This window comes from Galeopterus variegatus, unplaced genomic scaffold, assembly GCF_000696425.1.
Source record: "Galeopterus variegatus unplaced genomic scaffold, G_variegatus-3.0.2 Scaffold3161, whole genome shotgun sequence".
In the NCBI taxonomy this organism is placed as follows: domain Eukaryota; kingdom Metazoa; phylum Chordata; class Mammalia; order Dermoptera; family Cynocephalidae; genus Galeopterus; species Galeopterus variegatus.
Genome location: NW_007729272.1, coordinates 81763 through 94986, shown reverse-complemented (window position 1 = coordinate 94986; position 13224 = coordinate 81763). Strand labels below are relative to the sequence as shown.

The following is a 13224-nucleotide window of genomic DNA, read 5'->3' as shown; positions in this document are numbered from 1 at the left end:
CTTCTCTGGCTCTAAACAGTCCCTAAAGTATTGGGCCATGAGCATCTTCACCTCACTTTCTCCTCCATTCTCTTTCCAAGGGAGTGGGCGGGGAAAAAAGTTTTTTAAAAAGTAAATGTCTGTGCTCACCACTCTACATTGCCCTACCCTAGACCCTTCTAGTTGGACACTTATTAGCGTTTTCATCGTCTCATTTTTATAGTTCTAGGTCAGAACTGCAATCCATCAGGGGGGAAAGGAAATTCACATAGTAGGATGGGTGTCTGCAAGGGGCCACCTCCACCAAGCAGGCTGGGGGACTGGGTGGAGTGGGTGGGGAGTGCTAGAGCACTGAGATGACGTCTTGGGAAAAGAACCACTCTTCCGGCAGGAAGAGTGGCGGAATCTGGGGTAAGGGAAACAAGTACAGCAGAAGCCGCCTGCTTTAGACATTTGCTGTTTTACGAAAGAGCGCAGGCCGGTGCGCCTAGGAATCACCAGGCAAAGCGATCACGCGAGCTGAAGGAAAGCAAAAGCAGTGCGGTCGGTGTGAACCTATAGAGAGGAAGCCATGGCAACAGCGGGGCTGGCTATTCTGACAAGGATAGGTGGCAATGAGGCATGGAAGGGTCCTGTGCTACACGTGGCACTGTGCTAGAGCTGGTGGAGGATGCTGCGGCAGGTGTTTCGCAGAGGGCTCCAGTCGTTCTGCCACAGGCTGGGCTTGTGCGTGAGCCGGCACCCGGTCTTTTTCCTCACCGTGCCCGCAGTCCTGACCATCACCTTCGGCCTCAGCGCGCTCAACCGCTTCCAGCCCGAGAGCGACCTGGAGCGCCTGGTCGCTCCCAGCCACAGCCTGGCCAAGATCGAGCGCAGCCTGGCCAGCAGCCTTTTCCCCCTGGACCAGTCCAAAAGCCAGCTCTATTCGGACTTACACACCCCTGGGAGGTATGGCAGGGTGATCCTCCTCTCCCCACCCGGGGACAATATTTTGCTCCAGGCTGAGGGGATCCTGCAGACCCACCGAGCCGTGCTGGAAATGAAGGTGAACCACAACGGCTGTAATTACACTTTTTCCCACCTAGCGGGGGATGGGGGGAGCCATCAGCAGCAGAAGTTCCTGCTGGATGATTTTTTGCTCCAGGCTGAGGGGATCCTGCAGACCCACCGAGCCGTGCTGGAAATGAAGGTGAACTACAAGGGCTATAATTATACTTTTTCCCATCTGTGTGTGTTGAGAAATCAGGATAAGAAATGCGTGCTGGATGATATTATTTCAGTGCTAGAGGATCTCAGGCAGGCTGCCGTCTCCAATAAGACAACAGCCAGGGTGCAAGTGAGGTATCCCAACACTAAATTAAAGGTATGCTCCTTCTGCATGCTTCTGCCAATTAAAGAGGCAGCACTTCATTTCTTGCCCTAAACAAGCAAAGAAAATGCAGAGGTCTCATCCTTAAGACTCAGAAGCTGATGCTTCTTTCATTTATGGGGGGAAAAGATGGGCAACTGAGTGAAGAAAACACAGGCAATGAATGGTACAACTAGATATTAAGAAATTCAAGGCCAAACAAAACAAATAAATGCCAAAAAATTTTTTTAAAAAGAAAAAAGAAAAAAAAAAGTTGTTTCTGAGACCCTGCAATTACATCTTTGTTCAGGGTTAATAAATCAGTGAATGGAAGGGGGAGGGGGAATCCTGAACAGTTTGGGGGATTTCTTTTCATTATGGGGCTCAATGTATTTCTTATTACTGATTACACATCCACCTGGTGCCATATCCACCTATTTACATCTTCAGCCTGGCTTGATTTTGATATGTAGGGAGTTTGTGTTTCGGTGTTTTGTGAGTGTGTGTCTGAAAGCAGTGGGTTATGAATGTAGTAGGGATTCCAGGAATGATGTGTGTGCGTTTGCATAGCAAAAGAAGCAGCAATTTTCTATGCATAAAAATAGGGATGTGTACCTAACTGATATACTACTAGTTTACAGAGTCCTGTTATCTTCCTTTCCCATTAAAAAAATAAAAATCCAAACCAAAGCAAGACGATTATACCAAACCAATAACAAAAGAAAAAAAAATCTACAGTCAGCAAAAATTACAATAAATGATTATTTCAGCATTTGATATGTTGTGCTGTTTATGCTCTCAATTCAAATTTTCTTGCTCAAATGAGATTTCTAAACTCATTCTATCTACACTGTCAGGATTGAGCTGCTGCAGGCAATGAGGCATGCAGTCTCCCAGTGACTGAAGTTTCAGGGACAAATGTGACTTCCAAAAGAGTCACTGCACCATTCGTATGCTTGACCCGGTGCGTGCTTAGAAGCTGTACAACCAAGAACTTCCAAGACAGGTGTTTCCCAAGAAGAAATATTCTTTCTTTTAATGTGTGTGCAGATGTGTGTGTGCTTCCATGGAGATAATGAAATAGGAGAAACTCCAGTTCCAATAATGGGTTAGTCTAATATAAGAAAGCACTAATATTCCTGTTTATTTATTTGATACAGTCAGCATCTATACATTTTTAAAAAATAAAATAACTTTTGCAGGACTTTTGAGAGAAAAAAAACTCTTTCCTGAATTAAAGGAGGATTTAATGCACTTATAAATTAGAGATTTCTCAGGAAACCTCATAATCTGCCTCCTTTTTATGTGGTGTCCTTGCTTAAATGGATCCATAGGCCGAAAAGGTATCAGCTTTACAAAGCTGAGCAGCCCCTTGAGGTTTAGTGAAACTAGACAGATGATTCATCAGCTTTAAATCTAGGTAAGAGCTTGCCTCCTTCACACTTATTGATGGGAGCATGATGGATATGTGTGGTTGGGCACTATGCTTTTCGTTTTGTAAATCCTTTGCCAATTAACATTATTACTTGCTAAAGAAAAGGATACAGTAAGAGGTAACCTTCCTAGCCTACAGTCTTTAAAGTGAGTTTTTTTCTACACTGAACGTCTGGAGTAAAGAAAAATTTGAAACTGTGTCATATTTAAACTTCAGCTTGTTTTCCCTGTTGAGTCAAGTTTGCAGTTCATTAGTATGCATTATTAGCTGGGTCCCTTATTGCCTTTATGCAGCAGTACTCTGTAGTTGTAAGAGCTTTGTCCAATCAGCCACTGTGGACATTTTGTTCATCTGGCAATATCTTTATAACATTTACAGTACGAATCCCTAAGGTATTCAGTTCACTCATTTAATAATCATTTATTGTACTCCTGTGATTTACTAGGTGCTCTTCTAGGCACATGAAACAGAGTTTTGGACAAGAAAAGCAAAAGTTCTTATCCTCATTGAGCTTAAAAACAATAGAGGTCAGCATCCTCATCCAGAGTTACCTGCAAGCAAGGGCTCTGCAATCTTTGGGTACACCATTGTGCCAACCCCATGCTAGGCCTATCGTAGGTGCTCCATCTAAACTTTTTGACTGATTCATTGGTGGGTATACATCTTGGCCATAGTTAGTGGATAATCATAAAAGAATGGCATAATTGATTACAAAGTTTATGTAGTAGCAGTAGAATTATTCTATTAATCATTAGAAAAACAGAAGTATTACCCATTTGCTAAAGTGCTTATTCTGCTACATTCTAATATCAATGTTTCCTCTAATGTGTTGGCTTGACTATCTCTGCATGGCATCAGTGGGGCTCTTTAAGTTATGTTTGGGTAAATGAGCCCTTTGAAATCTGAGAGCAATGGGCCCTCTCAAGTGTCCAGACCTAATCTCACACATGTTCATGCAATATAAAATACAATTTCATAAAGTGAGTACCACGGATACTTAAAATCCTTTCAAAGAGTCTCCATGGGCTCCTAAAATCCTTTCCAAGGGTCTTTCATGGCTCCTAAAATCAGAACTCCCCAGCACAGTGCAAAGTGAGATAGCTTTCTGTTTTGGTTACATGTTATTTGGAAATGATTTTAATTCATGTGTGGCACTGGTTCTCAAAGTGTGTGTCTATAGTGCTTATGAACACTAAAGCTAGAGGACTCTTGATGTAGGAGATTTCAGAGAAAATTTTATGTGTACATTTTTTAGCCCTATAATTTATTAGACTTTCCTCTCTCATACTTGGGGCACCACTCTTCCCAACTCTGTCCAATGTGGAAAATTTTGGTGAAGGAAAATGTGATTGGTGGGCATGGAATCAGGAATGGAAGGAAATTGCAGAATAAATAGCAGTGGCTGGATAACGTGAATAGGAATCGGTACTGACTTGACATGAAAGAAGCAGTAGGTCGGTGCTTGGAGATAATCTGATGATGTATAAACACTGATTGACAGAGAGAAGTGGTCAAAACCTTAGTTATGACAATCAGAAGATCATCTTCCAAATAACATTAAGACACCCAAGCAGTCCTGAGCACAGAAAGGTTTAGAACTTCTGATAAACGTGATTATCTTGACAAGGTGATCCAGACAAGCAGGGACACAGAAAGTTGCCTTGTATGGAATTCCAGAGAGGCTTAAATAAAGCTTGTATGAAACAAACAGCAGCCAGCTTAGAATACTACAGAAGAAATGAAACGTGCACACGATTTCAAAAGCTATGTAGAAAAGATACCAAAACCTGAAATCCCTACACCTGTATAATGTGAACCCTACAATTGTGCCCTTAGTTATGATCTTTTCTTTTTTTTTTTTTTAAAGATGACCGGTAAGGGGATCTTAACCCTTGACTTGGTGTTGTCAGCACCACGCTCAGCCAGTGAGCGAACCGGCCATCCCTATATGGGATCCGAACCCGGGGCCTTGGTGTTATCAGCACCGCACTCTCCCGCGTGAGCCACAGGCCGGCCCCTTAGTTATGATCTTTACATAATGTCCCTGATTAACCACGAAGGTCATGGCTCGTACTCACCCTGTGCTACTCACTTCTTCCACCTCAACCCTTGTCCAGTTCTACGCAGGTAGTACTCACAATGAACATTCGCTGATTAGTTTATTGATTATTTTGTGCATTTATACTACAATATCACAAAATTCTTATCACTTTTTGAACCACTGTGGCATGCCTTTATTTTAAAGTTATTCTCTATATTCTTCAAATTTCTGTAAAATGCTTTTGAGTTCAGTAATTTGGGGGCCATTTTTTTTCACCTATTAAAACACACATATCATATAAAGCAATACACTGTCGCCAGACTGGATTTTTAAGTAAAATACTTAACAGAATTTTGAAACCAGTCTCTTGATTAAAGTGAAACAAGCATTCAGAATCCTTAAGCAAGGGCTGCTCTGGACCCCAAGAAATGTTTCATTATCATTCAAGGAGCTCAGGTGGTTACAGGTAATCGTTGTCTCCTTCTTAGGTAGACCATCATAACTTCACTTTTTCATTTGGCTAGTTCCATAAAAGTAACTATTCTCATATGTTCCCATTTCTTTATTTTGGCCACAGTAAAAGACAAAGGTAAGGATTAAGTAGACAAATGTGGTCCTTGGAGGTGGGTTTGATTGCAAGAAAAGAATGAAGCAGATTTTGCTTCCCTGCATCCTATTCTTCCTGCTAAATTCCATTAATAACCACTCCTCTAAACAGATGTTAAACTGAAGTCAGTATGTACTTCAGTGGACCACATTTAAGAATAGGATCAAGGTAGACTTTCCTCCTTCTTAACAGAAGACAGGGTTTCTTTGGCTACATTTTGGGTGTGTCCTCCAAGTTTGGAAGAAGTTGTCATTAACTATTTAGTTCCAGTCTCAATGGAAGGGCAACTTAAGCCAATATCAAAAGTGAGGAGGAACATTATTTGGGGGGATCTGTAAGAAAAGTTATTCTATAGACTTCTTTCCCTAATTCATTCTAGAGCCTTAGAAGACATACATATCAGGATATTCTCTGATATATTGGTTTATGCTTACCTTTCTGATTCTATCTCATAATAGGGGAAAACATTAATGAATGTTTAGTTTGTGTCCTACATGGTGCACATCATGTCACTTAATTTCCAGAGGTTTATGAATCAGGGAGATTATTTTTATTCCCATCTTATAGGTAAGGAAACTGAAGATCAGGAGGTTAAGTGACTACCATGAGGTCCCCAAGCTAGTGCATGCTGGAGCTGGGATTTAAATCCATGTCTCTTGGTACCAAAGCTCATCTTAACCACAATAAGGTCCTATCACTGTGCATCATTCTATGTAACAACAGCCCTTTGTACTAAGAAAGAAGTAGGGCCATGATTCCTAAGCCATCTCAAATCCAGGCTAAAAGACCATTACTGATCTTTCACACCAGTCTCCTTGCTCACTCAGACTGACTGGCTCCTAAGGAGGTTCCATGGAGTGTAACTTCCTACCATCTGCCTACTGTGGACAGTTTAGTAAATTCCTGAGTGGCACATAATTTCACCTTTTATATCATTTCCCATTAACACAGAACAAACTAGGGTAATGCTCCAGGATCAGCTAAAAGTGAGAGGCTTGTTATGTGGCCCGATGTTTTTGAGCCAGGGGCTTATGTGCCAAACAAGCCTGGGTATTTCTGGCTTAAATTGGCATTAGCAAAAAAGAATTGATGAGACAGCAGGTGATAGTACAATGTGCTCTAATTTTTCTAAATGAAAAATACTCAGGAGACATGAGTTCTAACCTCAGTTCTTAAAAAAAAAGGTTGTGTGACATTAGAAAGGTCTCATCACCCATTTGGGTGTCAGTTTCTTCATCTGTAAAATGACAGAGCCAGGCCAGCAGATTGCCAGGATTCTTGTCAGCCAGTGTAGTTCTATGATTCTTATGCACATTCCACCACATAGTAGATAAGTATCATTTCAGCAGATTTCAGGGTGCATTATAGAATATTTTCTCTCTGGAGTAAAGTAGATGTGCTTGATTAGATATGAACAATGGTGCTTATAGACTTTAATCATAGTCTCCTAACTAAATTATTGTACTTATATTTTCGGGCTACGATATCCAGATAAGTTTGTTCATTGAACTTTTCTCAGCACCCAAAGTAGGCTAAAGACTTGCTTGGTATTGAGGGCTTGCTTCAGCAAGGAGCTACTTTAAGCCAAATTAAATAATTTTCATAAGGACTTATCTAAGCTTCTCTCCATTTTTGGAATTTAAGGATTAAGGGAGGGTTAAAAAAACAAAAAGAATCAGAAATGGTTCTCTCTATTTTTCATCCCATTTCCTTATCCTCAGCTGATCTGATGATAGTTTCTTTGATGATGCAGGACAACCAAAGGCTTGAGGTGGGGGTGGGACATAGAAATCAAAGAGATACACACAACATGTTGAAAGTGTATGGAGGGACTAAGGTCACCCACACCCCCAGGAAAACTTATTCCTTTGCCTCTCCTGACACCTTAAACAATAATTCACTCTAACAGTTTTTTTAAAAAAAATCTTTTTCAATTTAAATATTCTTATAACTGAAGTAATCCTTCTGTTGTGCATTTCAAAATATGTTGTCCTTGGAGAATACTTTGCATTTTAGCGCATTAGCTATTACACCATGATTGGACCTCATCGCTTTTAATTCAGTTTTAAAGTTGATCAGCATATTCTCAGACTTATTCAAGATACATCCAGACATTTCTATATATGCTCAATATAAACATTTTTAAAGAAGAAATCTGAAAATTCTAAGCTTCTAGATTTGCCCAGGACAGCTCTAGATTGACAGCAGACCTATTTCTTCCCTAACTTAGTCAAACAAATCACCCAGGGTGGAATCATAGGAGTGACTCATTTCTCTGGATTGTTTCTGCCAGTATGCTGGTGGACAAGGTTGCATTTGTAACAGCCCTGGCTTGCTGAAACATTTAGGCAATGCTTCTGACTTAAAAGCATGCCAAATTGCATTAAAAGCCACAAATTAATTTCATTTTGTTTTCTAAGACCTCGCTCCTCAAAGTGCATGGACCACAGACAGCGTCAGCATCACCTTGGAGCTTGTTAGAGATTAAAACTCCCCAGGTCTCACCGCAGACCAGAATCTGCATTTTAACAAGCTCCCCATGTGATTAATATGCACATGAGAGTTTGAGAAGCTTAGATCTAAGATTCAAGGTTGACTTCAATACTACTAATTGATGATTTAAGTTTGAAGTGTTGTTTCCGACCAAAAACACCATAAGAAAATAGGGTAATTGAGTCTCTTGCCGTATCATTAGGTATGTCATGGAAACATCAAAGAAATATCTGGAGAATTACCAAGGGACTGTTCCACGTTGAAAACCCTCACCCCTATCATCTACAGTTGGGCCTGTCACCTGGTTAAGCTTAAAACTGATTACTTCCATTCAATATTTTCTAAAAATGTTGAAATTAAATCTAACCATCTCTTTAAGAAAAAAAATCATCAGCATTTTTCTCAAGCCCCTTTGCAATTATTATACAACAGTAGCAATGTTAAGCCCTATTTAGCCCAATTACGTTAATATTATATGAGAACACAAGGTATAGGAAGCATACATAACAGAAAGAATATTTGGGGAAAAAGAATGAAACACAAAATTACAGTGGAGTGTACCTTTAAAGTGGCATTGTAATCCACATTTTTCCCATATAGGATTGCTATGGGAATGTCATTCACTGAAATCAAGGCTCATTCTCTATCATGCAGATGAATTCAAGGCCTGTGAAAGGTGCCTGATGAGCAGCACTCGAAAATGAATGAACTGTGTTTAGTTACAGGATTTGTATTGGAACAGTCAATGTTTTCCCTCTGCAGCTACTCTCCCAGCATGGACAGGCCTCACCTGGGATCCTCTAACTTTCTTCTACTGTCTAAAAGACTGAAGGTAGAGTGTAGGCTCTTGGTTCAAGAAAGCCAGAAACATGTTTAAAGGGTTCTCATAGACCCAGGAGGTTCTGAAAGCAGCACATCCAGGTGTTCATGGCACATGTAGATTTGACTGGATGTTTAGGGTTCAGTCTCAAATAGTTCACTCTTCCCTTTGAATGTTCAGGTCTGTTCTCTCACCTCACCAATTCTCTTAACTACATGGAGAGAATGTTTAGTTATGATTGTTAATGCAGGTCATACTAATGTGGGTAAGATATTCATCATGTAATTTAGATTCAAAATCCGTTCATCTGTGCACTAATTTAGGTAACCGTCATGGCTGCTGTGTGTCAGGCGTTATGTTGGCCACTAGAGACTCAGTGACAAACAAAACAGATGCGGTCCTTGCCCTCCAGGAGTTTGAATCAAATTTTAAAAAAAAGACAAAAATCACACAGATAAATTTATAATTACAGATTAGGTTTATTATAAATGAAAAATTTACAGTGTGTGAGAGTAAGACACCAAGTCTTGGGGTATTAGAAAAGACTTTCCTTAGGAAGTGACTGAGCTGAGATCTGGGGGGTGAGAGGGAGCCAGCAAGCAAGGGCGGGTTAGATGGTAGAGACAAGAGCATGGTGGGGAGGACATGGTACCTCAGAAGCACTGAACAAGAGCCTCTGTGGATGGAGGTTAAAGAGCCGCAGTGGTGAGCATGTTCAGGGCAATGTTAAGAACTTCTTGAGAGTCGGCATATGTTATGTAATTTAGATCAGGGTTTGTGGATCCATATTGTCTGGATTTATATCTTAGCTTTACCCTAATTAACTCTATGACTTTGGGCACATTTTTTAACCTCTTTGTAGGTCAGTTCCCTCGTGATAGCCCCTACCTCATAGTATTGAGTGTGTCAGATGAATTCATAATATCTAAAACAGCACTTCTCAAACTCTAATTGTCACCTAGGGATCTTGTTAAAAATGCCGATTCTGCTTTAATAGATCTGGAGTGGGTGAGATTCTACATTTCTAGCAAGCTGTCAAGTGAGGCTGCTGGTGCTGGTCCCTGAACCACACTCTGAGTAGGAAGGGCATAAGGCACTAAGGACAGCACCCGGTTCATTGTAAACTCTTAATAAATACTAGTGGGTTAACTCCTTGAACACTGACATTGACACTCTTCCCTTATCCAGAACACTTATGGAATTGGTAAAATGATTTTCCTGTGAACTTGTGGTTAGATGAAAAAATCTTTGTTTCAACCCTCAAAGTTAAAAATCTCTTTACCACATAGTAGTTACTATTTCCTTAGTAAGCAATATGATGGATATAGACTCCTCTGCCTTTTGCACCGAAGAGCTGGAGCTAGTTTCAGGGTCATGATTCTGAATGTGAGCTCTCTTTGTTAAGGACAGGTAAAGAAGGTACTGAATCTTGGTCTCAGTGTATGCTAGGTCTGGCAGTGTCTTGGAGGTTGTATTTTTACCATATTCTCAATACATCTAGCCTTGACCACTTTCTCTTCTCTTGACTGTTGTGATTGTTATGGTTCTCCTTCGACTTCTCTGAGAGTTCTCTACCTCTTACTGGTTCACTTTCCTTTCTACTCTCATATGTATATTTTTTCCATAAAATAGTCTTTTAATTGTATATCCTCTCAATATTCTCATTCAAGCCAAACATCTGCTATTTTCTCTCATGTCTACAATTCTTTTAATGGTGTCTGCATTCTGCCATTGACTCAAAATCTCAGTCATCTGTGATTAACTCTTCCTTCTCCCCACCCCAACTCAGTCAAGACATATAATCTAACTAATTATCATATTCTGGTCATTCTGCAGCATTAGTTCTCAAAGTGTACTCCTTGGAACAGCAGTGACAACATCACCTAGAAAGTTGTTAGAAATGCAACTTCTCAGCCCTCATTCCCGATCTGCAGAAACTCTGAGGGGGTGGCAGGTGGGTGGAGAGTCTGTGGGGACAACAACCTCTACTGTTGACTTTGATTCCTGCTGAAGTGTGAGAAGCCCTGTTCTAAGGTGCTCAGTCTTGGCTGAGTATAGGAGTCATTAGGGGAGCTTTAAAAATACTGAGTAACGGGTCCCATTTGCAAATATTCTGGTTTAATTAATAGGGGAATGGCCCAAGCATTGCAACTTTTAAAAGCTCCTCTGGTGATTATAATGGATTACCAGGGTTAAGGACCAGAGTCTCCTTTTTAGACTTCTTTTCCTTTTTATTCTCACTGCCTTCTACTGTGGGCCTTCGTTACCTCTTACTTATTTAATTTATGTAATAATCTATTTTTTCTCACTATAATTTTTCACACTTACAGCCTAACCTATGTAAGATCATGCGCATCTCAATTATATTCTTCCCTAACCAACTAGAGATTTCCATTGCCTGCTGAAAAAAAATTAAAATCTCCTGATCACGGCCATTGGAAACTTTCCTTGGCTTAGCTGTCAATACTACTCATAGTTTCAGGTCGTGTTATATCACATGGTGCAACAAACCAAAGCAAACACCCTGAACTTTACTGTTTTTTTTACTTTCATTCGTGCTATTCTTTTGCTTGGAATTTTTTCACACTGTCAAAATCATGTACATTTTGTAACAGTTGAGGCCCCAAAGCCACTTTTTCTATGGAGATTCTCTAAGTGCTTACTGAAGTAGAAAACACTTTTATGTACTTTGGAGGTAGATAGTTCTCTTAATCTCAGTCAATTTGTATTATAGATTTGTAGCAGTCTTTGCTATAATCTAACTGAATGTGCCTAACAAGCTAATAGGGTGGGTAGCCTTCTTTGCATAAATTAATTTTGCTGGGAGGCTCTAGCCAACAAGGAGGAAGTCTGTAGGGCAAACCCTTAGGGGAAGTTGTAAAGGAACAAGACAAATACCCATTTGTCAGTCTGACATCCTATGGCTGTATCTAAGACTTGAAGAGAGATGGCTACAGAAAGACATTGAAAGCTGTTTCCATGAACGGTCCTAAAATACATGAAGCAAAAACAACACAGCTTTGGGCTCAGGAAACAAAGGGCCACCAGAAGAGGAAAGGACAGACTCTTTGACCACCAGTACACAGCACCCATGTGGCTTCAGTTCAGGAGAGGCTGCAGAGGGCATAACACGGCTTGGGCACCTGGTAGGGTTGCCAGATTTAACACATAAACATATAGGACAACTGGTTAAATTTGAATTTCAGGTAGAAAAAAGTAGTTTTATTTTGGAATAAGTATAAATATTGGAGTCTTTGCTTATCTAAAATTCGAATGTAAGTGAGTGTTCTACATTTGATCTGGCAAGTCTAGCACCATGAGCATTCACAGAATTACATCTGGAGACTTCAGCACAGACTTCAGAGTGTCAAAGGGCCACCAGCACCAGTTCTAACTTACAGCAGCGGGTGTCAGCCAGGGGGCTCAAGAGGAAGACCATGAAAGGTCTGACTGGAGACTAGTAAAAGATATTTTAAGGATTCCCAGAAATGCATGGGTGAACGTTTGCAGGGCCCAGAGTTTCCATCTTATTCAAGTGGAAGTGTAAGCAAGTGAAATTTACATTAGTCTTAATATGACCTCATTTGTATGCTCTGGCTTTAGGAAACCCAAGTTACATTTATTGTTTTAATATTTCCAAAAGACTATACTGGGTTAAGATTCCACTTAACTGAAATGCTTTTTATTTTACATTTTAACTATGAAAAGATGAAAACTATATATATGTGAGAAAAACAATTGATTAATGAAAATAGATGATGAGTGCATATTAGTAAAAATTTGTAGGATGGAAATATTAACAGGTCAAAAACTGAACCCCTGGATGGGTTAGATTATGCTGATTCCACGTATGAAACATTTCAGTAAAAACAATGATTCATGCTGTTAACATTTGTGAAACAGCACTGACAAGTACATGTGCTATTTTAAACCTGTCTTATTTCTCATCAAAGTTATAAAGCTTTTAAGAATAGGTATCATATCTTGTTTACACTTCTATCCTTCTCCACGTAATTTAAAAACAAAGTCTTGTCTATAAGAAAACTCTCAGTAAATGACTGATGAAATGAAATAAATGTAAGTGTATTTGTTTAGGAAGGGGATTCTCATTTAGTGCTGATTCTGGTTGCCTGGATCTGTTCAATTCAACATTTAACATGTTTTTCCACTAAGAGTGAAAAACATTGGAAACCATCCTAATATTCCATATGTGGCTCTCACATAATACCCATTCCTCATAGGAAGAGCCTAGCTTGTCATTTCTCCTTTCCCAGGAACTGGGTCTTCCTGCACAATCAATTCAGGGGATGATCTCTGCAAGGCAAAGGCCTGAGTAGGTGAGGCAGAGCCTGCATAACAGGGAATGAGGACAGCAACTGTGAGGCTCCAGGATGTGCCCCTGGAGATAGATCCTCACCCTGCTAGAGCTCCCCAGAGGAATGAGAGAAGTTCAGGTTCTGAACTAGTTTAATGACCCCCTTTCGTAGGTAGAGCATAGCTC

At 40.2% G+C, this 13224-nt stretch overlaps 1 protein-coding gene across 1 annotated transcript in view; it reads left to right on the top strand.

The window, feature by feature from the left end:
• Nucleotides 1–649: 649 nt before the first annotated feature.
• LOC103599958 (patched domain-containing protein 4-like) overlaps nucleotides 650–13224 on the top strand; it is a 67640-nt gene continuing 55065 nt past the window's right edge. Inside the window, exons 1-2 of the mRNA XM_008584160.1 lie at nucleotides 650–1024; nucleotides 1169–1342. Of these exons, the coding sequence (XP_008582382.1) occupies nucleotides 650–1024; nucleotides 1169–1342 (549 nt within the window). The remainder of the gene's footprint in view (nucleotides 1025–1168; nucleotides 1343–13224) is intronic.